The 22,652-nt window shown below is 45.2% G+C and overlaps 1 protein-coding gene across 1 annotated transcript; it reads right to left on the minus strand.

The window, feature by feature from the left end:
• Nucleotides 1-266: 266 nt before the first annotated feature.
• Nucleotides 267-21,865, minus strand: STOML3 (stomatin like 3). Its single transcript, XM_047077477.1, has 7 exons — nucleotides 21,754-21,865; nucleotides 8,764-8,867; nucleotides 8,612-8,684; nucleotides 6,390-6,472; nucleotides 4,757-4,960; nucleotides 2,743-2,877; nucleotides 267-865 (listed from the first exon to the last, which is right to left on the minus strand). Exons 1-7 carry the CDS (start codon nucleotides 21,803-21,805, stop codon nucleotides 641-643), a joined length of 876 nt encoding a protein of 291 aa, XP_046933433.1. The 5' UTR covers nucleotides 21,806-21,865; the 3' UTR covers nucleotides 267-640.
• Nucleotides 21,866-22,652: the final 787 nt, after the last annotated feature.

The raw sequence follows: 22,652 nt of genomic DNA on the forward strand, positions 1-22,652 counted from the left end.
GGGTGGCTTAGTCAGTTAAGCGTCTGACTTCAGCTCAGGTCACGATCTCATGGTTTGTGGGTTTGAGCCCCGCATCGGGCTCCCTGCTGTCAGCATCAAGCCTGCTTTGAATCCTCTGCCCCCTTCTCTCTTTGCCCCTCCCCCGCTTGCACACGCTCTCCCTCTCAAAAATAAATGAACATTTTTTTAAAAATCCATCAGAATTTCAAACATCGTGGGAGTTTGTGGCGATTATTGGAAATTTTACTCGGGAATTATAAAGCAAACATCTCATGTAAACAGGAGGCCTATGCGACTTTATAAATTATCTAGAGAACGTCCTCAAACCAATCAAAAGTAATGCCGAAATCTTAGTCACAGTCACCCACGGATTTCTTCCCCTCACTGTAAAAAAGCTCCCTCCTTAAGTCAGGAAGGCCGGCTAACTGACTACAATAAGCATCGTGCTGTTCATGCTCTTGAATAATAAAAGTACACAGCCCTCCTTTTTTTAGCCTCTATGGCATTTCCTCGCTAATGCTATTCCAGCTAGGGAGTCCTCTGCTTCAATAACGTTGGGATTCTCCGCACTTCTACCGCTGAGTTCTTCTGACAGACAGAAACAACTCCCAAAGCAAAGGCTGGCTACAGCCGGGGGACCTCAGGCTCTGTCAGGAACCTTCTTGTGGTCGTTGTAGCTGACACCACCAATGCCCTCCAGGATATTCATGGGCAGAGGAAACACAATGGTGGAATTCTTCTCTGTGGCTACGGTGGTTAAGGTTTGCAGGTAACGCAGCTGCAGGGCTATGGGGGACTCGGCCAGCACCAGGGAGGCTGACTTCAGAGATTTGGAAGCATTCATTTCTCCTTCTGCTGCAAGGACCTAAAGGGACGGAAATAAAAAAAGTTCAGACATCAAAATTTACAGGTGTAACTAACTAGTGCTTTCTGCTTCCGGAGGCTGCGGCGGCTGCATACCGACGCCTCTCTGCCAGCCCCCACTTTCCCACAAGGGTCTCTTCTACTTGCTTCGTTGGTGGGGGTGAGAGTTTCACGTCTTAATGTGATCAGGGGAATATGAAGAGGTTGCGGGAAGCCGGGAGAGACTGTACAAATTAGGAGTCCCCAGATTTCATGCGCAAACAAAATAAAAGCCCTGACTTTAACTCAAACTAAGAGAAGTCTGAAATTCAAAGCCTCCAACTGGCTTCTTTCTGGGGTTTTCACTTATCCTAGGAGATGTTTTTCTTTTATTCTGTTGTCAGCTTCGCCTCATTCTTACAACGTGAGAACCAACGTTTGAAGCTCTCTCTGCTCTTGACTACAAGTGCCACTCTGATAATACTAGAAGGCTCCCTTTAGAGCTCTCTCCCCTCCTAGTTCTCTCCTGCCCGAGACCGGCTTGCCCCTAGGTTGCCCCAGCCCAGCCATGAGCACTCTTTGCCTCTGTGCCAAAGCGTCCTCTAAGCCCACTGCTGAGAAGCCGCTGGAGCTTTGCAGATTAATGAGAGCTGGGGAAGGGATGGGAGCAGAGGAAAACTTGCATTGGTTCACAAGGAAGATTCTGAAGAGGGTACGCGAAAGGTTTCTCTTAGTGGGCTCTTTTTTTAACGTTTATTCATTTATTTTGAGAGAGAGAGAGAGAGAGAGAGAGAGAGAGAATCTCAAGCAGGCTCCCCACTCAGCGTGGAGCCTGAGGCAGGGCTCGATCCCACGACCGTGAGATCACGACCTGTGCTGAAATCAAGAGTCAGACGCTTCACCAACTGAGGCACCCAGACGCCCCCCATCTTAGTTGGTTGCTGACACTCTAGGAAACCCATCCATGCAGACGTGAAGACCGTAGGTCCAACAGATTCAAGAGCATTCGAGGCCAGGCTATGCTCGCATTTTGTAATTCTGACCTGGGTTGCATTTAATTACCACCACCACTCCCTCTTAATCCAGTAGGCACTTTAACAATAATGTTCAAAAGACAGGCACTGGATGGCTACCTCAGAATTACCAGTTTTCAGATGGTGAGTATACCTAGTGCGATGAGCATGGATTAATGTACAGGATTGTTGAATCAGTGTGTTGACAACATGAAACTAATCTAGCTTTGCCAGTTATACTTCAATTAAAAAAAAACAAACCACACACAGTCGTTAGCTTTAAAAAGTGTAGACTCCTGGGGGCGCCTGGGTGGCTCAGTCGGTTGAGCGTCCGACTTGGGCTCAGGTCATGATCTCACGGTCCGTGAGTTCGAGCCCCGCGTCGGGCTCTGTGCTGACAGCTCAGAGCCTGGAGCCTGTTTCAGATTCTGTGTCTCCCTCTCTCTCTGCCCCTCTCCTGTTCATGCTCTGTCTCTCACCGTCTCAAAAATAAATAAACTTTAAAAAATAAATTAAAAAAAATAAAAAAATGTAGATTCCTGAGCCACAAGAAACTCTGCTTTGCTGAGTCCGAGGTGAGGCCTGGGAATTAGTGTTTGCTGCCTTAAGTTCTCTCTCGGAGACTCTGAAATGCAGCCCGACTTAGGACCCGCCTCGTGGAGTCACCCCTGACCCGAGACCTCCTCAAGGTCTCCCTGCCAGACTTCCTCAAGGTACGTGAAGCTGCCCATTACCTTTTAATTCAGGAAGAAATTCGCAGTAAAGACCGTGAAAAAGAAACCCTTTTCTTAACAAAATAATGGAGAACGCCTGATCTTCCATTCAAGGTCTGTTCCTGTCTGCTCCAAGGGGAGGCATCTTGCAGTGTAGACAGAGTAGCCCTTACCCTGGCCCTGGCTTCCCGGGTCGCCTCTGCCTCGGCTGCCATGGATCTCTGTAACTGCATGGGAATCCGGACGTCTTTGATTTCCACTCGGGCCACCCGGATCCCCCACAGCTCGGTGGCATCATCAAGTAAGGTCTGTTTCCAAAGCAAAAGAAAGGCCACGGTTCAGAAGACAGGTGATATTACGGATACGCTTTCTATTTGCAAGAGAAATCCCTCTTCTTTTTCTCCTTTTGTATTCACGGCATTTGGAGTGGGACCGTTTGGGAAAGGAATAGAGTCCTTACGGATCACGTCCAGGAATTGAAGTGAATCCCAGGAAGGATTCAGAAGCATAGCCGGATAGATCTTTCAAAAGCTATCAGGACTGACCCCCGAACTATTCCTAATGTCATCCACCTAGAGCTGAGCAAATAGCCCACATTTTCTTGCCACAGACACCAAGCAGGCAGCAGCACACTGGCTCCTCAGACATCCCTGGATTTTGTCCCGGCTCTGCCATTGCAGCTGTGCATCATTGGGCCAATTGCTTAACCTCTCTGATTCTTAGTTTTCTCATCCTTAAAAGGTTTCCTTTCAGGATTCTCGTGAGACTTGGAGACTATATATGTAAGAAATCTACCAGTGCCTCACGATAACTCAATAAATACCGTAGGGTACTTTTTGAGATATTACGTGCCTTGCTCCATTTAACCTCTGCCCTGTGTCCAGTTTTAAACAGGTAGCCAGGCACATTTTTTTTTTTTTTTTTTTTTTTTGTAGAGCACAAGCAGCCTATAATCAAAGATATTTTTGTCCTCTGTAAAAACTTAAGACCACCCTAGGATAGCACGTCGGTTATCCTGGATGGGGAGGGATGAAAAAAAAACTGCCTTGCGAAACAGTAAGATCAGACAAGCAGTAGAGATCTCTGTGCTACCAAATGGCAAGTGATCTGTCGCCTTTCCATGATGTCTGCAGAACCCGGGGAGATGGGGAGACCTCCCAAGGAGCCAGTGACCAGACGGTGGCCGGGGAAACATCCAACTTGTCAAACTCATGATTGTCCAAACAAATGATTTGGAGGGTTATGCAGAACTGATATTATCTCATGAAACCTTGGGGACTCTGTGCCACGGTAGGGACTGAGGAGATGCCAAGACCAAAGTTGAATTTCCCCCCTAAGGTACGGAAGGGAGGCTCAGAATCAAAACATAATTGATTTAAAAAACATACAGAAATCTGTCTATAAACTGGGGTGTGCAAGAGGTGAGGTGGCTGCCTGCAACGTCCTCATCAATATTATAATTATGGTTACTACCAATGTTATTCCCGATATTGGTAGTGTGATGTCAGATTTTCCAGGGATGGCAGGCCGGGGCTGTCTCCATCGAATCCTGTTTTAATATTCCACTTACATGCAGAAACACATGGCCTGACTGAGAAATGGCGGCCCCTCTTCTGGAGTAACCTAAGCTAAAAAGGACTCTAAGCTCTTCAGAAAAGCTAACGTGAACAATGCTAAGTCATAATTTCGAATTCCAAACAAAATGGGTGAAGTGTACAATTCCTATGGCTCCCCTTCTCCTGCTCCAAAATTTAAATCCACCTTGTAGATTGGGTGGCTCAGTCGGTTAAGCGTCCGACTTCAGCTCAGGCCGTGATCTCACCAGTCGTGAGTTCGAGCCCCGCGTCGGCCTTTGCACTGACAGCTCGGAGCCCGGAGCCTGCTTCAGATTCTGGGTCTCCCTCTCCCTCTCTCAAATATAAAATAAAACATTAAAAATTTTTTAAATAAATAAATACATAAACAAAATCTATACCTTGTGATTAGAAAGGAATAAAACCGAACACTGAGGCCCAATGTTTACAGCGGCCCTGTGTGTGTGTGTGTGTGTGTGCACGCGTATGGTTTTTGTGTGAGTGCGTGTGCATGCACGTGAGAGGGGTTCTTAGAACTGCTGATGTTTGGTGATTACTGATCATTAAAATGAACCGACTAAAGATACGGGCTTTTCATTCCCAGCATCTTTACCTGGATACTGTGGGCAATCTCCTCTCGGCCAGCTAAGATTTGGGACAAGGTCTGCGTCCCTAAGACATTTCTCAGAGTCGTCTGAGCCAACAGAAACGTGGCTTGGTGGACATCGTTGACGTTAGCCACTGCAGAGACAGCACTATGGATTCTGTAATAGACGACTCCATCCACTTGGGTAGTCACAGAGTCTCTGGTGAGGATCTGGAGGGCAAGAACAGGGAAAAGCACGCGTTTACTACGACTTGCACAGCGACTGACAAAGTGCCAGCCAGCCTAAGAGCCCTCTCCACGGGAGGAGAGCGTTAATGATTACGGCTCGTGCCAGCATCACCCAAAATCCGCCCTGGCTTGACTACAACATCATTGTAGTTGGCGACAGAAATTCCTGTACGTTGGTAGTCCGTCCCCAGCCCCGTAACTTCATCTCGGGGAAGTCTTACACCCCGAGGCCCTTGATTTGCGCTGGTGAGAATCAGCACTTGTATTTTACAATGTAGCAAGAGCTCCTCTCTGGAATTCTACCCCCTAAACACAGGTAGAACGCTTGTCTCCCTGACGCCTGAAAACTTTTTGGTTTTCAGTTTTTATCACATTTGACGAACAGCAGTGCTTCTTAGAAAACATAGATGTCACCGGAGACCGCGTTCTGCATTCAGACAGAGAGGATGTTCTATAGTCTATATTTTACAGAGGCTCTGCCTTAATCGTTCTGAGTGAGGTGACAAGGGTCTCTGCAGCCACTGAGAGATCTCTGGCATAGGAGCAGAACTTAGGCCTCCCCTCTCCCATCTAGAACTGTTGATGAAAAGGCCCACGATAAGTCGCAAGGCATCCCAAACGCTCTCATGACACAGGCCGAATCCCGAAGTAAGGACTCTTCAGTTCCCACCAGTGGCATGGTGAGAGGATTGCCGGGTCTTGACCGAGTTTCCTGGGCCAGAGAGAAGAAAACTAACGTTGACTCATAACCTTCTCATCACCTCTGCCCTCCCACATTGTAGGTCCCACTCCCATTTTCTTTCCTCTTCGTGAATCCTTCTGGTTATTAGTAACTCTGTTTCTCCTCCCTTTTTGCCCAGTTACTGGTCTTGGATATTTATTTACAGTGCTTTAAGAACTGAAAATAGTTATTTGAAATCCAAATGCCAGTGGGCTCTGTGCAATGTCTGTTCTTTCCCCAGGCCCAGCCACTGTGCTGTATCCACTCACTATATATATATATATATATATATATATATATATATATATCTCACCTTCTGGAAAGATGACAGCAAGGATAATATCATAACCAAACCCTGCCCTCCACCAACTTAAATTTAGCTCCTTTATACAACTTACCTGACTTTTCCGAGCATCTTGTCTATTGTTCCCCACCCCAGATTCTCTGCCGACTGTACCTTTTCTCTCTATCCTCTGGCACTTTCCCCTGCCAGCCATTCCAAGGCTTAGAGCAATCCAACCCTTGCCCTTGGCTTTATTCTCAAAGCAAAGCCCAGTGGTCTTAGGACCCACCCACGGCTTCTCAAGCAGGCCTCCTATAGTTTGAAAACGAACTGTAAAATGTCAACTGGCCATGTAATGGGGAAGATACAGGTTTTATTTCTAGTGATTTAGCTTTAACCAGCATTACCTCTTGTGGAGGAATGTTGCAGGTAACAGTTCGGAGATCAACTTTGACAAACACGTCGATGCAGGGCAGGACCAGGATCAAGCCTAAGAAAATGAAAATACAGCTTAAAATCTTACCTTATGGTAAATAACTGCAACAAATCATATCCTAGTTATGTGATACATTATTTTTAAGGATTTCTGTTTTAGTTTATTTATGTATTTTGAGAGGGAGACAGAGACAGAGAGGGAAAGAGAGCATGCTTGTGATCAGGAGAGGGTAAGTGAGAGAGAGAGAGATTCCCAAGAGGCTCTGCATTGTCAGCACTGAGCCTGACCTGGGGCTCCAGCTCATGAACTGCGAGATCATGACCATGAGATCATGACCTGAGCCGAAATCAAGAGTTGGACGTTTAACCGATTAAGCCACCGGGTGCCCTACGAGTGTCTTGACCAAAATACACCTCTAGGACAATGCTAGGCGGTGTGTTGGTTGGTTAGAGGGCCTCCTGATACGGCTAATAGCCTTTACATGTAACTTAATCCGCACAACTAGTTATTATTGTTAGGTTAGAGAGGGAGGGAGCCAAACCATAAGAGACTCTTAAAAACTGAGAATAAACTGAGGGTTGATGGGGGATGGGAAGGAGGGGAAAGTGGATGATGGGCATTGAGGAGGGCACCTATTGGGATGAGCACTGGGTGTTGTATGGAAACCAATGTGACAATAAATTTCATATAAAAAAAAAGAATTGGCAAAACTTATTAATACTTGCATTATTAAAGCATAATGGACAATTTACAAAAGTGAAGAGGTTTTCCAGTAGCAATTTGGCTTGTTTCCCTCAAGTTCTTATGGCTTTCCGAGGTAACTCATTAGCCCCAGAGACACGTATGACGAGAGTAGTTATCCTGGGACATCTAGTGGTGAAATCTTCTGGGAAAACTCATTTAAGAGAGATACAGTTTTCTCTAGAGTCCTCCGAGTTATCCAACTTTACCCTGCTTATACATTTGGCCGCACCAAATGCAACATAACCAACAAGGGGTCAACCTTGGTCTGATACACCTGAGTTGGATGAGTCTAACACTTCTATTTGGACAAACTCATGAGACCATCCATCATAAATAATTCTTGCATTCTTTCTCTTAGGTCCTTTACAGAGTTACACAAGTAGGATTATACTACTTGAAATGACCAACTGTCTTTAGCAAGCTTCTGCTTTTGATATTTCTTATATTTTTTTATGCAACAGGTATCTGAGTGCCTACCATGGTGCATGGTCAAGTGCACAGCACTTGCAGTATCACGGTGGATAGGAGAGTTCCTGCCCCCCAGAGGGGTTATAGTCCAGCTGGACAGAGAACGTGTTTACTCACATACATCATAACCAGGAGAAGGAAACAAGTGTTATTAGAGAGGTATTGCAGATAACCCGTCTTTTTCATGTATCCTCTAGGATGCTATTTTTGGTGACCTCTCCTTTCAAAATATTAGAATTTATCCTATGAAATTGTCATGTTTGAGAGTCAAAAACAAATATTAGCCACTTCATATAGTTCAACTACATGTAGACTAAGAGAAGTTACGAGAATTAAATCAATATCTAACTTCTAGAGTTTTAGTACCTCAGACCTTCTCATGCCCCCTCTCCCAAACCCCATCCTTTTACAACATGAATTTAGAACACTCTTCATTCTAAGAGAAAAGATGAAAAGAAATACTACCTTTGGCCAAAGGAGTTCTACAATGGCTTCCAGCTCTATATTTCTATTAATCTACTTGCCAGAAGAGGAAATTGCCTTTTACTTTTCCATTAGCTCTTTTCGAAGACTGAGAATCAAAAACCAGCTCCTGGAATATTCTTCCTGAGTAATTTAATCATCTACCTTGGCCATTTACTCCCTCCCCTCATTCTTCTGTCACTCCTTTAGTGGTCTCGGTAATCAGTGACATCCAGCCAATGTAACAGAGCCACTGTTTGCTCAGGTTCATTGAATCTCTCGGAGGGAAATGTTAAGAGACAGAACCAGATTCCCAAACCCTCAAACTAATGGTTTAGTGGTCATTCATATTAATTTGCATAACAGAACCACATCCTTCAATTATACAGAGAGGCAAGGGTTCCAGCTTCCTGTGATTTTTTTTTCTTCTCAGTAGAAGGTGCCGGGAAAAGTTTTGGTGGCAATAGTCATAGTATTAGGTGCCCGTGATCCTTGTCAGGGGCACCCACAGTGTCCTACCTGGCCCTCTGGCTTTGTCAGCTTGGATGCGTCCCAGTCGGAATACAACAGCACGTTCATACTCCTTAATGATCTAAGAGATTAAGGGAGAGCATTTAGTCTTAATGGTTCATCAGCTCATACAGAGTCCAATTTATTTCCCAGGGTATTACCTTCAAGCACATCCATATGGAGATGGGGAAGGTAATGATCATCAACAGGACAGAAAGGGAAAACAGGATCCAGCCACAGACACCAAGCCGTTTACTGCTGATGCCTAGAAAATGAGGAGGAAGCAAGCCTGTAATTTATGTGGTTCTTAGAAAAAGCCATTCAGCTGCATGAGTAAGGATACTACCCAGATGGCTGGCCATGCCTGATGGTACTGAGGCGGAGATCTAAATCCATGCACACCTATAAATGCAGTAAACACACACACACACACACACACACACACACACACACACACACTATTCACTCAGGGCTTTAGACTGAAATTGACCTGTCCCTTCCAAGCAAACTCTCATAGCAATCAGTAATAATAACTACCATTCTATTTAGTAGGATTGACATGGTTTATAATCCTCAAAACATATAAAACACTGTTGCCCAGAGTATGGGCTACCTACATCAGAATCACTAGGGTACCATTTAAAAAAATTTTTTTTTCAACGTTTTTTATTTATTTTTGGGATAGAGAGAGACAGAGCATGAACGGGGGAGGGGCAGAGAGAGAGGGAGACACAGAATCGGAAACAGGCTCCAGGCTCTGAGCCATCAGCCCAGAGCCCGACGCGGGGCTCGAACTCACGGACCGCGAGATCGTGACCTGGCTGATGTCGGACGCTTAACCGACTGCGCCACCCAGGCGCCCCAAGGGTACCATTTTAAAAGACAACTTCCTTTGCCCCCAGGATTCTCCAGGCTGAAATTCAAGACAATCTTTTAGGGAGACAGGTAGGTATCATTACCCCCAAAGGGAGACAGTATGGCAGGAAAACCATTTTGAAGAGCCCAAGGTGTGAGTTTCTACGAGAGATCTCTCACCTGCCGGTGCTGCGGTCTTAGGCAAGGCACTCAATCTGTCTAAGCCTCCACTTCCTCATCTATAGGCTGGGGATGGCAGTCAACTAGCTTGAAGGATTTGATGAGGACTAAATGAGATAATTTTTATATGGCACTTGGCCCATACATTAACATCTACATTAGTAAATATATATTATTATTCTCATTTTACTCATCTTATTCTCATTTTACAGATATTACAGGGACTTGTCAGCCACCGGTATTTGACATTTCTGACTTTTCACAGAATCTTGTTCCACTGACTCATTACATTGGATGTCTTTTTGCTTATCCCACGTTATGATAACAGGGCCATTTTGGCTTAAAGACTATTGCCCTACAATGCTAACTTCAAATCAGACTCCAATCACTTAAAACTTTGTAGCTTTCACCACTTCAATTACCTAATTTCTCAGGTTTTCGAGCTCATGTTTGTAAAACCCACAGGTCCGGCTGACCCTGTATGCTTATTTTATTGTTTATATTCACTATTCCACCCTCTTTTTCGTTCTCATTCCTTCTCCCTCTCCTCTTCTTGACGACCGCCCCACCTCACCCCACACTTCCTCCGAGTCCTATTCTCCACACAAGCACCCGAATTAACTGCACATACGAGATGCCTTCCCACAGATAATTCCACAAACAACATGCACTATCTCTAGCTCCATTAATTCCTAAACCATGCACCTTATTGTCCACGTTAGAGACACAGGGTTATCGCTGTCCCTTCCCTGTTCAGCCGCGGAAGTCACTAGGTCTAACTGATGCCACCTCAAAAGCATCCTCACTTATCCACTTTACTGTCACTGCCTCGTCAGTGCCCACGCCAGAAGCGTATGAACATTCAGGAGAGTTCTAGGATTTCGCGCTTACAAACAATCTTGTGATGAGTGCTTTCTAATATGTGTTTTTACACACTTTATGTAGGGTAAATGCCTGGCAGTGAAAGCGTTAGGTCAAAGAGATGAGTATTTACAATTTTGTTAAGCGGTAAGTGCCCTTCAAAGACTTCAGACCACCCCACACTGTCATCAATGGCACACTGTGACACCGTGGCTATTTCCACATGCTTCTCCTCACTAGATATTTTGAGTCTTCTCAATTATGACATTCCGACAGATGAGAAGCATCTAAGTTTTAGACACATATTTAGTATTAAAAACTTGGGGCAAATGCCCTTTAATAGGCTCTAGACACACATAAAGATATACTCAATAGCAAGAAGGGCTGGCCTGCATACCCAAAGTTTACCCAGGCTCTGAGCTGTCAGCACAGAGCCCCACGCGGGGCTCGAACTCACGGACTGTGAGATCATGACCTGAGCTGAAGTCAGACGCTTAACCGACTGAGCCACCCAGACGCCCCCAAAGCTTATATTTTTAAAATATCACCTTCCAAAGGCTCAGACCACACTGAAGTGGATTCGACTATCATTATGCAGGCTAAAAAGACATTTTGTACATTCTAATAGAATCTTTGCTGCATTTTGCTTATTAGTGTTTTAAACTACTATTAATGACACAGTCTGTTTATAAACATTCTCATTGTAAAAAAAAAAAAAAAATCCAAAGCAACATGGATAAAACCAAAGTCCCCCTGACCGTCCTCCCCTTAGTCCACTTTTATCTAGAATGGTCCCATAGTTGTTGATTTGGCGCATTTCATTATAGACAGATTCAATGTATTTATATACATGTAACTATCATTAGAAAACATTTGGCTTCGGGGCCACTGGGTGGCTCAGTCAGTTAAGCAACCAACTTCAGATCAGGTCATGATCTCACAGTTCATGAGTTCAAGTCTGGCATTGGGCTCTGTGCTGACAGCTCAGAGCCTGGAGCCTGCTGCAGATTTTGTGTGTCTCTCTCGCTGCCCCTCCCCTGCTTGTGCTCTCTCTGTCTCTCTCTTTATCTCTCAAAAATAAGTAAACAAGCATTAAAAATGCTTACATTTGTAGATTTGGTGAGCCGTGGCACCACACTAAACTCCGTTTTTAAAAACCGAACATATCTTACAGATGCTTCATGTCAGCACGTGCAGATCGACCTCATTCTTCGTAATTACCGCACACTGCTCCCCCCCCCCCCCAACCCGTGCTCGTACACGTTCTCTCGGGGACAAGTTGCACTTCCCTGGAATCTCGGTGACGTCGTTGCTATTCAGGCCCCTTGGGGTGTCCCGGGGCTGTGACTCCAGCAGGGCAAGGCACACAGGCAGCTGGGCTCCAACAAGGACACGAGCTACACTCTGTGCCCTGAGGGAGCGCTAGACGTTTCCAGACCAGCTACGCTCTGAACACCGAGCTGCATGAGCAAGTGTCTGTGGCGGAGAACCAGGCCCGTCCCCCGCAACCGTCGGCATGCCTCCGGAGCCCCATCAAGCCCTTGCGTCACCAGCTGCCAGTGAGGCCCTGTAAACGTGCTGAGAGACACAACAGATGAGAGCGTGATTAATCTGCCCAGATTTACCCTTGAGCATTAGCATCCCCCAGGCCACCACCGCTGGGAGAATTGCGGAGCCCGGGGGTGTCATTAGCCGTCGTCAAAGTGGGGCTGGGAGCACAGTTACCCAGCTTCCCTGCAGGCCCAGCAGCCAGCCTGGCCAGCCAGCTCTACAGGCTTTGAGCAGAGGCGATCTTCCAGCCTCCCCTTCACAGAGAACCCACGAAGCAAGTGTTGGGAAGCGGGACCCAGGCTCCCCATTCTGACTGAGAAGATGGGCAGGGATGGCGTTACCAAGGATCTTCAGGAACCTCCCATCGCGCCTCCACTGCAGCCTCCACAAGGTTGCTGCAGGAGCCTTCCTGACGGAAGGAAAGGGCCCCAAACAACCTCTGCATTAACCCGCTAAGCTCGAGGCACACCTAATTCTCTCCCGCTTCCTCCAAATCCACGGAGGCGTCTTTTCTGTAATTGTCACAGTATCACATGGCCATCCTCGTACGCTCACTGCCCAGCAGAGAACTGGGTTTTGTCACCCCCAACAAATTCCTCTCGATTTCTCATCCCTCCGTTGAGCAGTATTTTCCCAGTTCTAGACCAGGCATCATGCTGGGGCGAGGACACAAAGGAGGAGAAGATGGGGAACTTGCCAGCAAGGGTTCATGTCTGCAGGAGAGAGACAGGAGGGACAAGTCACAGGGTCGGGTCTTTGCTGTGCTGCCTTCTAGGAAATGTCCCCCTGGCAATGTAAGCGGCGATTCCCTCCTGTATGTGGCTGTGACAAAGAACAGCAGTATGTTCAGTCACTACACTTCCTTCGAGCTGGAAAGAGAAAGGCAGAGCTGTGACGCACAGAACCCGAGACCCTGCACTGCTGACCCTGGGGGGAAGGACCCCGGGACTTTCAGTTGGAAGGACTTCAGGGATAAGGGAGGCCAAGCCTTCATTTTGCAGCCCGAAAACTTCCTGGTTAGTGGTGTCATCATCATCTTAATCTCTTTTTAGGTAAACTGGGACCCACACGTCTCCCAAACTGACAGTAATTCCTGTGTGCCTTTAACGATTTAGGCAATGAGGCAAAACGGAGCCTCGCTTACAGAGGAATGCCTCCGGGGCTTTGTTTCTGCATTTAGCCCGGCCTGTAGCACCAGAGGAAACTTACCTAACCTTTAGGACTAGGGGTAAACGCTTAAAGCAAGATTGATAACTTACTTGGGTGAGGCCAGGAAGTAAGGGGGATTATTCCAAATCCCCACTTATATGGCGCTCGAAGTAGAAACGAATTTTAGTAAAGCAGGCGAGGTGACTCGGTTGCTTATTTCTTACTTTGGCTCGGTCAATAGTATTTAAATATCAGGTCAATACTACATACGACCCTTGCCCGCAGATCCGTGTTACTACAAAACAGTTATTTCTTCTCTAAGCAGAAATAGCTGTTTGGGTTTTTGTGACATTGTTTCAAAACGCCAGAACAGAAGGGCTTACACTACACATCAGGAAAATGAAAAGCAAAACCACAATGAGATAATACAGGGCTTCCAGAGAGGCAAGTGTTAAGGACAGACAATACCACATTGTGGCAAGGTTGTGCCGCAGGGAACCCTCAGGTATGCAAATTGACACGATCAGCTTGAAAAACTATTTGAAAATATCTACTAAAGTTAAACACACTGGCTCTATGACTCAGTCTTCAACTTCTAAGTAATACTTAAGAGAAATGAGAGGTAATAACAGTGAAAACACGTTCAAGAATGGTCATTGCAATTTTATTCATAAAATTCAAGAAATGTAGAGCCACCCTAACCCATCAATAGTAAAATGAATAAATAAAATTGTGGCATACTCATATAAAGGAGTACTACCCAGAAAGAAAAAAAGACAAAGCTACCACCATATGCAAAATACAGATGAATCTCAAAACAAAATATTGAGCAAAATAAGCCGGACCCAAGAGGGCATGTGTTTTGATCCCATGTGTAATATACTTATTATATTATACTTATATATATTCTTACCCTATGTATAAGAATATATACTGTAAGATCTCACTTATTTTGCATATCTCATTCAAAAACAAGCAAAACTAATGTATTAGGTTTGAATTCAGAGTAGTAGCTGTCTCTAATTAATGGGGTTGGGTATTTTCTGGGAAGGGATGAGGAAACTTTCTAGGTGCTGTTATTTTCCATATCTCGATCAGGGTGGTGATCGCATAGACTTACACATATCAAGGCTGTGGAAATACACAAAGACCAATCAAATGAGAACAGCAAAGTTTCTTTATCCAGAGCCTTGCTATCTGGCACAAGAGTCAGCCTCTGTCACTTGAGTTTTGTCAGAGACTGAAAGGCGGACAGAGGAGTCGGGGGGCTTCATGGTGGAAAAGGGGGAAGGCTTCACGCGACTGGAGGCTGTTGGCATGGGGAAGCTACAGCTGGGCTCCCTGGAGCCGGGCATCCCCTGTGATTGGGTAAAGGAGCAGACTTGGCTTTCGTTAGTTGGTCCTAAGTTGGAAGCAGGGACAAAAAGTAGAGAAGCTGTCAGTTATTTATCAAGTCCCGGCCCTTTGGGACTGATAGTTACAGAAGTTATTGTTTAGCTTCCTGAGTTGTCACTAGAGATAACAATCTAGTTTCTTGCAAGACTGACTTCCTGACAGGCTGGCTTCCTGGGCTCGTTATGACAGACAAAGGGGGTTGTTTTGGGGGACAGGCAGCTACAGGCCGTTGTCTGTCTATTCAGTCTCTCCAGATGAACACTTAAGACTTGTGCACTTATGTGTATGTATCTCACACTTCAATAAATAGTTCAAACAGGGGTGCCTGGGTGGCTCAGTCGGTTAAGCGTCCGACTTCGGCTCAGGTCATGATCTCACAGTCCGTGAGTTCGAGCCCCGTGTCGGGCTCTGTGCTGACAGCTCGAAGCCTGGAGCCTGCTTCGGATTCTGCGTCTCCCTCTCTCTCTGCCCCTCCCCCGCTCACACTCTATTTCTCAAAAGTAAATAAACATTAAAAATCAATCAATCAAATAAAAACCAGAGGATATAAGGTCAGGCTAGTATTGAGGATGGAAAACTCACTGCTTACTCTGCATTCTCAGAGAGAGGACAGACAGAATGGGAAACCTTCAGCAAAGCCAGCCTGTGGACAGATGGACACAGTGCCCGGCCCCGATGAGCAGTGGAGGCCCTGAGTCATTCACCGCACATTCTAATTGAGACGCCTTCACGTGAAAGTTGGATGACATCCTACTCACCACGCAAGCCACTTAAGTCTTAGTTTCCTCCTCTGTTAATACAATAATAACTAGTTGCGTGGATTAAGTTACATGTAAAGGATATTAGCCGTATCAGGAGGCCCTCTAACCAACCAACACACCGCCTAGCATTGTCCTAGAGGTGTATTTTGGTCAAGACACTTGTAGGGCACCCGGTGGCTTAATCGGTTAAACGTCCAACTCTTGATTTCGGCTCAGGTCATGATCTCATGGTCATGATCTCGCAGTTCATGAGCTGGAGCCCCAGGTCAGGCTCAGTGCTGACAATGCAGAGCCTCTTGGGAATCTCTCTCCCTCTCGCTTACCCTCCCCTGATCACAAGCATGCTCTTTCCCTCTCTCTCTCTGTCTCCCTCTCAAAATACATAAACTTAAAAAAAAAAAAAAAAGACACTCTTAACATTTCCATCAGATTGACTAAACATTAAACAGATTTTTATAGATTCTTGGCCCCTGATCTCTGTTTTCTTAGAGCATTTTCTTTAGAAACACTTATGGTAAGTTCTTTCTCTTCCCCTTCAAGACATAAATCTTCTTCTTCTTTTTTTTTTTATGTTTGTATGTTTGTTTGTTTGTTTGCTTGTTTTGAGAGAGAGAGATCAGTGGAGGGACAGAGAGACAGGGAGACAGAGAATCTGGAGCAAGCTCTGTGCTGACAGCACAGAGCTTGACACGGGGCTTGAACCCACAACCTGTGAGGTCATGACCTAAGCCCAGATCATGACCTGAGCCAAAATCAAGAGTCTGACACTTAACCAACTGAGCCAACCAGGCACCCCAAGACATAAATCTTTTTAAAAAAGGTTTTTAAAAGCCTCTTGCTAGGATTATTTTCTCAAGGACCTGAGAGCCCTTCTTTTGAAATGTAATCCTCTAAGAAGGTAGCACTCCCAATTTTTTGTGGGGTGCGGGAGCCTGACTGCAGTGGGCACCTCGCTGCAAGGTGTAAATATGCCACCTGTCAGAAAGATGAGAGAAGTGTATTAACAAACACCGATGGCCTCTGACCATCTCCTAAGCTCCCCCACTCGTTTTCCAGTAGCTCGCTCCAGGCTTTAGAAACCCTATTTGCCTTTGTTTCAACACAGTTGGTTCACACTGACTTGTGGCCTCTCTCCTCTATTGCAATAGTCTTCACTAAGTCTTTTAACTTTGGTGCATTTTTTATGCCGAGCACTTACATAATATTTTATTTATTTATTTATTTGGTAATTTGCTTTCTTTTACCAGATAAGATTCTACATATACATTGTGGATATTCTGGTCCGTCCAGATGATGGCCCCTCTATGTGGGCAAGAACGACATTTTCAAGAATGTACAATAAATCCCTACCCCTGAATGTATCTGCCTCCTAAAGTAATGGAGCCCCTGACTGTAAGTTCTTACTTAAAGAAAGAGAGAGAGAGAGAGACCAGATCTTCAGTGCAAAACTACTAAATCAGAGCTAGGTGGTAATCTTATGGTCGCTACACCTATGACTACCACATTTCATAACCATGAGGGTTCTCTAAAATGTGATAATTACGTCTCACCCACAGACGATGATCGGTGCTGAATAGTTATGTGAACTGGACGACACACGTATACTGATTTCCTTTGTGCCGTGGGGTCTCTTATAGAAATATGGAAGACATATTTTGAAATAGAATGTTTAAATGTTCAAGAAGGTGTAAAAATAACTGCTTCTAACGCCTTGTGCCCTCCCACCTTCAGCTTAAGAATTCAAGCACAGCCAACCCAAGGGAAGCCCCTCGTGCGGCCCGTGTCATGACCTCCCCCCAGAGGAACCTTGCCTGCAGCCTCCTCACGATGAGTTCCAATGAGCCCTCATCCCATCAGTCAAATGCAGCAACACCCAAGCGCACACTAGGAGACCAGGCTTGACACACGGGCTCTGAGGAAATCTTCAATTCAGTTTTTCAGGTGGCAGGGCTTTGGTCTGTCACCTCTGGGTCTAGCTGACTAAGCCACATGCTAACACCTGTATTAGAGTTAAGCACGAGTGTCCTCACACATCTTTGTGCCTCTGCGTGGGCCTTTGTGGCCCCCAGCCCCCCTTCACGTCCCCCATTCTCCTCTCCCTCACCTGGCCACACCGCTCCCCTCACTCGTCACCTCTTCTAGGAAGTCTTCTCTCTCACCCCCACCTTTGGGTGCTCCTCTTCTGACTTTCTCGTACACCCTCCATCGTGGCTTTTCATAGGACGCTGTAATTTTCAGCTAACTCGTGTGTCTTGCCTGGAGATTTGTGGGGCTTTGAGGGCAGGCATTTAATTTTTGGGTCTCCATCTCTTGACACACGGTAGATTTTAAATTCATTCATCAAACAAATGAGGTGAATGGCAACCAAATGCACCGAATGATCAAAAATGATGCTCAAAAACAAACAGAAAAAAAGGATGATGTTCAGCAGCACAATAGACTTAGTGATCAGTTTGACGCCTCTTGTCTGGAAATAATGATCCGTCGGAAGAGATTCTGCCTGCTCTCCAGAGAGGCAATTAAACTGAGAACCATCTGGCCTCACATTTTGTCCTTCACGCTACTGCTGTACCAAACCCCCATACCATTATGAGAAGAAAACGAAGAACATGTTTTCCTTATGAAGGCGTCCAGAATGAGCCTCCCCAGAACGGGCTGCTTTGGCACACGGATTATTCTGAACTGCAGGTATGCAAGGCCCAAAAGACTCAAGAAGAGCTTTTGGTCCAGGAAGAGATCATCGGAGATCATAACAAAGGGTGTGGTTAGCCAAGGGGAGATAGGCAGGACCTGTTCGTTTAAATTCCTCTCCGCATCCCACGGTTTCTGCCGGGTATGACAAACATTTATTTACCAAACGTTTGCTCTTCTCCCCTTCCTGTGTGTTGGAAGCCCCAGCCCACCGCCCCCTTCTTCTTAGCTCAGGCTGGCACATAACCCTCAATTGCCTGACTGTCGTAGAGCCTCTCGCGTTCACGCGAGGTGTTTTTCTCCCGCGAGTCGTCTTACGTTCATTTAATTAGTAGACCCGCCAAAGAACCTAAAAGGGTAGAGAAAAGGTTTGTCTTCTCCCCTGCTTGCGTCATTCTTCTGTCTCCTCAACCTCCCTTTTCTGTATGAAATAACAGCATGGCCAACAGCAACAACAAATACTTTGTCCTTAAGATTTAGGTGCAGTCTCGTGATAGTGTTATTTATGACACGGGTAAGTAAAAAACTCTCTGAGAGTCCAGTGGAGAGATAATGAAGCAAACCACCACATACCCACACAATATCACATCACGGATATTTTTGTAAACAATTTATGAAAACATGAAAATGCCTATGGTATGATGTTAAAAGCAAAAAGCAGGAGAAGGAAAAATTCTATGGACGATATGATCCCAATCAGCACAAAATACACGCATGGAAAAATATTGGAAGAAACTGACCCAAATATTAACAGTGGTTAATTCTGAACAGTGCGAGTATGATCGGTTTATACTGAAGGGGGTCAGAACAAATCTCCCTAAGGTGGGCTACTTTGGCATGTGAGTATTTGGAGGAGAAATCAAGACCCAGTGAGCTCAAGAGAGATCTTTGCTCCTCCCTTAACTACCTAGAACTTAAATCGGGGGGTTTTCCCAGAATGAGAGTTCTTACCAGAGATGAATTTTCTCTAAGTGACCCATCTCTGTGGCCGAGCAAACATGTAATTACCAAGCACCTGCTCTTATTGCCCTGAGAATTGCCCTCCTCCCCTTTGGGGCCCCAGGGCGCTGGCCCATTCCGTAGGTCAGGATGACACATGTACCTCATTTTATCTTTCTGTCTTTGAACCTCTTATGCATGTGGGGTTCCTGTTTGTACACAATTAGATTTGATTATCTCCCGTTAGTCAGTCTCAGGTCCATTTAATTCCGAGGCCAGCCAGAAGAGTCTTTGAAGGGTAAGGGGAAATTTTTCCTCCTCCGCAAGACTGTCCTAAGTTTTCTTAATTTTTGATACCTTTATAATATTGAAAGTGGATCTTTAAATAAGAAACTTAATCACATCAAGTAAAAAAAGAAAAAAGTCCTTTCTGTTTCCACAGCAGGAAAACCTGGATGCCTCCCAGGGGAAAAATAAAAAGTGTGTTGATCAAGATCACCTTCCCTGGGCCTGGGGATGTAGCGTTACAAGTTCTTCCTCTTTCTATTCACTTCCAATCCTGTGGAGATACAGTCAGTGAAGTACAGTCTCAGCACCTTCCTGGTTCTTTCTTCAGAGAATCAAGGATTTTAGGTGCCCGACATAAAATCTGAAGTGAACCCCTCCTGGTAAATACTATCTTTTCATCACCTGTAAGTCATTTTCCCTCCTGCCTGTTTCTCTGAAATGTGCACCCAGCTTGCATCAAGGGATATTCTTCAGGGAAAACACAGAATTGCTAGAAAGAAATCCTGTGCTACTCGAAGTGTGGTCTCAGCCTGGCAACCTCACCAGCTTGCAACTTCCTTGGATGCAAAATCGTGAGCCCATCCCAGAACTAGAGTACCAGGCCTTCCAGGGATGAGGACCAAAGCCCCCTGTGTTGTAAAAAACTCCCTGGGAAAAATTTTTTTTCATATTAACATGGAGAAGAAAGTCCAAGATTTGGATGATTAAGATTCCAATTGGCTTCAATTTAATTCTTAAAGAGAAAAGGAACAAAATAAGGAGTGTGAGAGAAGCCAACGGCTAATGAGTAGTGTTGTCCTGAGTTACATGAGTATGTTACATGAGTACATGTAAACACGTTACATGAGTACGTGTTTAACAACCAGGTGGAGGGGGGGAGGGAGCCCTAATTTATAGCACTCTGTAGATTTGATCTCCCCTGTGATGTCACTGAGCTTGGAGTTGGGAAGAGATGCACACTGGTGGCTTCCGGACGTTTGTGCCACAAGCTAGTGGCACAGTACCGCAGAAGTCTCCTGCTGGAGGTGACAACAAGGGCTCAATCACTCATTTAATTCCCTCAACATTTGTAAGTGGAAATTTCTGCACAGTTTGAAACACTAACTAAGGTCAGCTCCTTGACGTATCCAAGATGGAGGAGGGCAAGGGCGAACTCACCCCCCCAATCTCCAGAGAATGACCGATGCCACATCTCTCATAAACTGCCGAAAGCATATGAAATCAGAAGTTGTGACATATAAGCTCCATCTCGGTTTGTACTGTGATAGTGCAGGGTTTTCACTATATTTAAAAAAACCAAAACCGAGTAACCCTGTGGACAGTTTTAAATATCTCACTGGTCTGGAGCTCCAGCCATACCATTTTCCCAGCTGCTGCTTTCTCTTGTTGATTGGAAGCTAAAATGTCTTAGGAAACTTCTTGTTTAAAAAGATAATGGAAGGTATTCTCGAGAGACCTCCCTCTTAGCTTCCAAGGGATATTTACTGCCTCCAACATATCGATGTAGATAAATCTCTCTACACGTATACTTTTCCTTTTACAAATCGATCATGCCAAATGTGTTCTCTATTTCTAGCTTTCATTGGGACTTCTTCAGCAGCATAAAGTATAGAGAGGGTGGGTAAGGACCCCCTCTCCCTCCTCACACATATGCACATACCTACACATGTGTATCATCACTTTCTGGAAGTTCAACAAGTTTTTAAGCTTCCCCAAACTCAGTTTTCTCCCTCATAAAATGAGATTATACAAGAAGCTACCTCAGAATTATTTCAGGATTTAAAAATCTGGGGCGCCTGGGTGGCTCAGTCGGTTGAGCGTCCGACTTGGGCTCAGGTCATGATCTCACGGTCCGTGAGTTCGAGCCCCGCGTCGGGCTCTGTGCTGACAGCTCAGAGCCTGGAGCCTGCTTCGGATTCTGTGTCTCCCTCTCACTCTGCCCCTGCCCTGCTCGCACTCTGTCTCTGTCTCTCAAAAAGTGAATAAACGTTAAAAAAAATATTTAAAAATATAATGCAAGCAAAATGCTTCATAATACCGACATGCCGTTCAAGGTAGTAGTTAGCGCTTATGGCCTAAGTTTTATTTTCCTCAACTTTTCTCCATGTACCAAACACGATGCAGCTCACATCAACTTTTCTTTTTAATCACAGCATCACCAGCTGATATTTGAAAACAGATACATTTCAGCCTGAGGTCTTTGATACGTAATGCAAAAAAAGAAAAACAAAGAGTATAAAGACAAACACAAATTCTAGCTAACATTGAAGAAAAGAGCAGATGATAGACTGCTGTTTGAGAAGAAAAAACAAAGCCACAAAAAGCAAGGAATCCAAAATCCTGGGCTCCAACTGGAATTGACGCCAGTCCCGATATGTATCAATCCCCTTCATGGGTAACCCTGTAACTCTCACAAATGCCACAACTCTCACTCTGCTTAACGTACAAAACACAAGCTTAGGGCAGAAAAGAGGGACTTACCCACTAAGTTCTCTTTATCCAGCTTCTCGGGGGAAGATGCCCCAGGATCCATCTCATTCTTGAGAAGCTTTTATGCTTGGCCAAGTTTCATGGGTTTGGAGCCAGGCCTGGGCTCCAGGCAGCACCCCGATGTGCTTGGGAGAAGGAAAGGAGAGAGAGACGGAATGAGCGAGAGACAGAAGTCCCTCGTCTTTCTGGAGCACCCCAAGGAGCAGTTTCCCTGGTGAAGGAAGCCCGTTAACATAAACAAAACGATTTCTTTCATGAATTCAGACTGCCTTTGTTCATAGAGAACATTCAAAAGAACATGACCTTTGCTTCCTGTAAAACAGCTCTAGGTAATTCTCTACATCATTTATATTTCATAACACACTTTTATGCACCTTGTGTGATTTGTTCACCACAATGAACTGTTGATATAGTTTACCTACTCTTATGTTTCAGATGATGAGATTTCATTCAATTCAATCTATACACTGTAGTGAGTGATCTTTTAAAACCTGAATCTGATCATGTTGCCATCCTGCTTAAAGTAATCCAATGACTGCCAACTATTAGTATGGCAAAGACTAAAATTTTAAGTGCCCCCAAAGTTCCTGCTAGTCTGCCCCTGTCTCCCTTTCCTGTCTCACTCACATGGTAATCCCCTCACTCACTTGGCAAATAGCCACAATGACCTTCTATGAACCCCACTAAAGCTATCTGTGTCCTCTGTGCCACAGGGCCTTTGCATATGTTGCCACATGCACACTTACCTGGTTAATAGTTGCTTCTTCCTCTAGACTAGGCGTTGGCTAACCACAGCCTGCTAGCCAAATTTGGTCTGCCACCTATTTTTGTAAATAAAGTGTTACTGGAACACAGCCACATCCATTTGTTTCTGTGTTGGCTGTGGCCAC

This window comes from Lynx rufus, unplaced genomic scaffold (genome assembly GCF_022079265.1).
Source record: "Lynx rufus isolate CCGP_SWC_20201006 ecotype Redwood Valley unplaced genomic scaffold, mLynRuf1.p SCAF_1, whole genome shotgun sequence".
Classification (NCBI taxonomy): domain Eukaryota; kingdom Metazoa; phylum Chordata; class Mammalia; order Carnivora; family Felidae; genus Lynx; species Lynx rufus.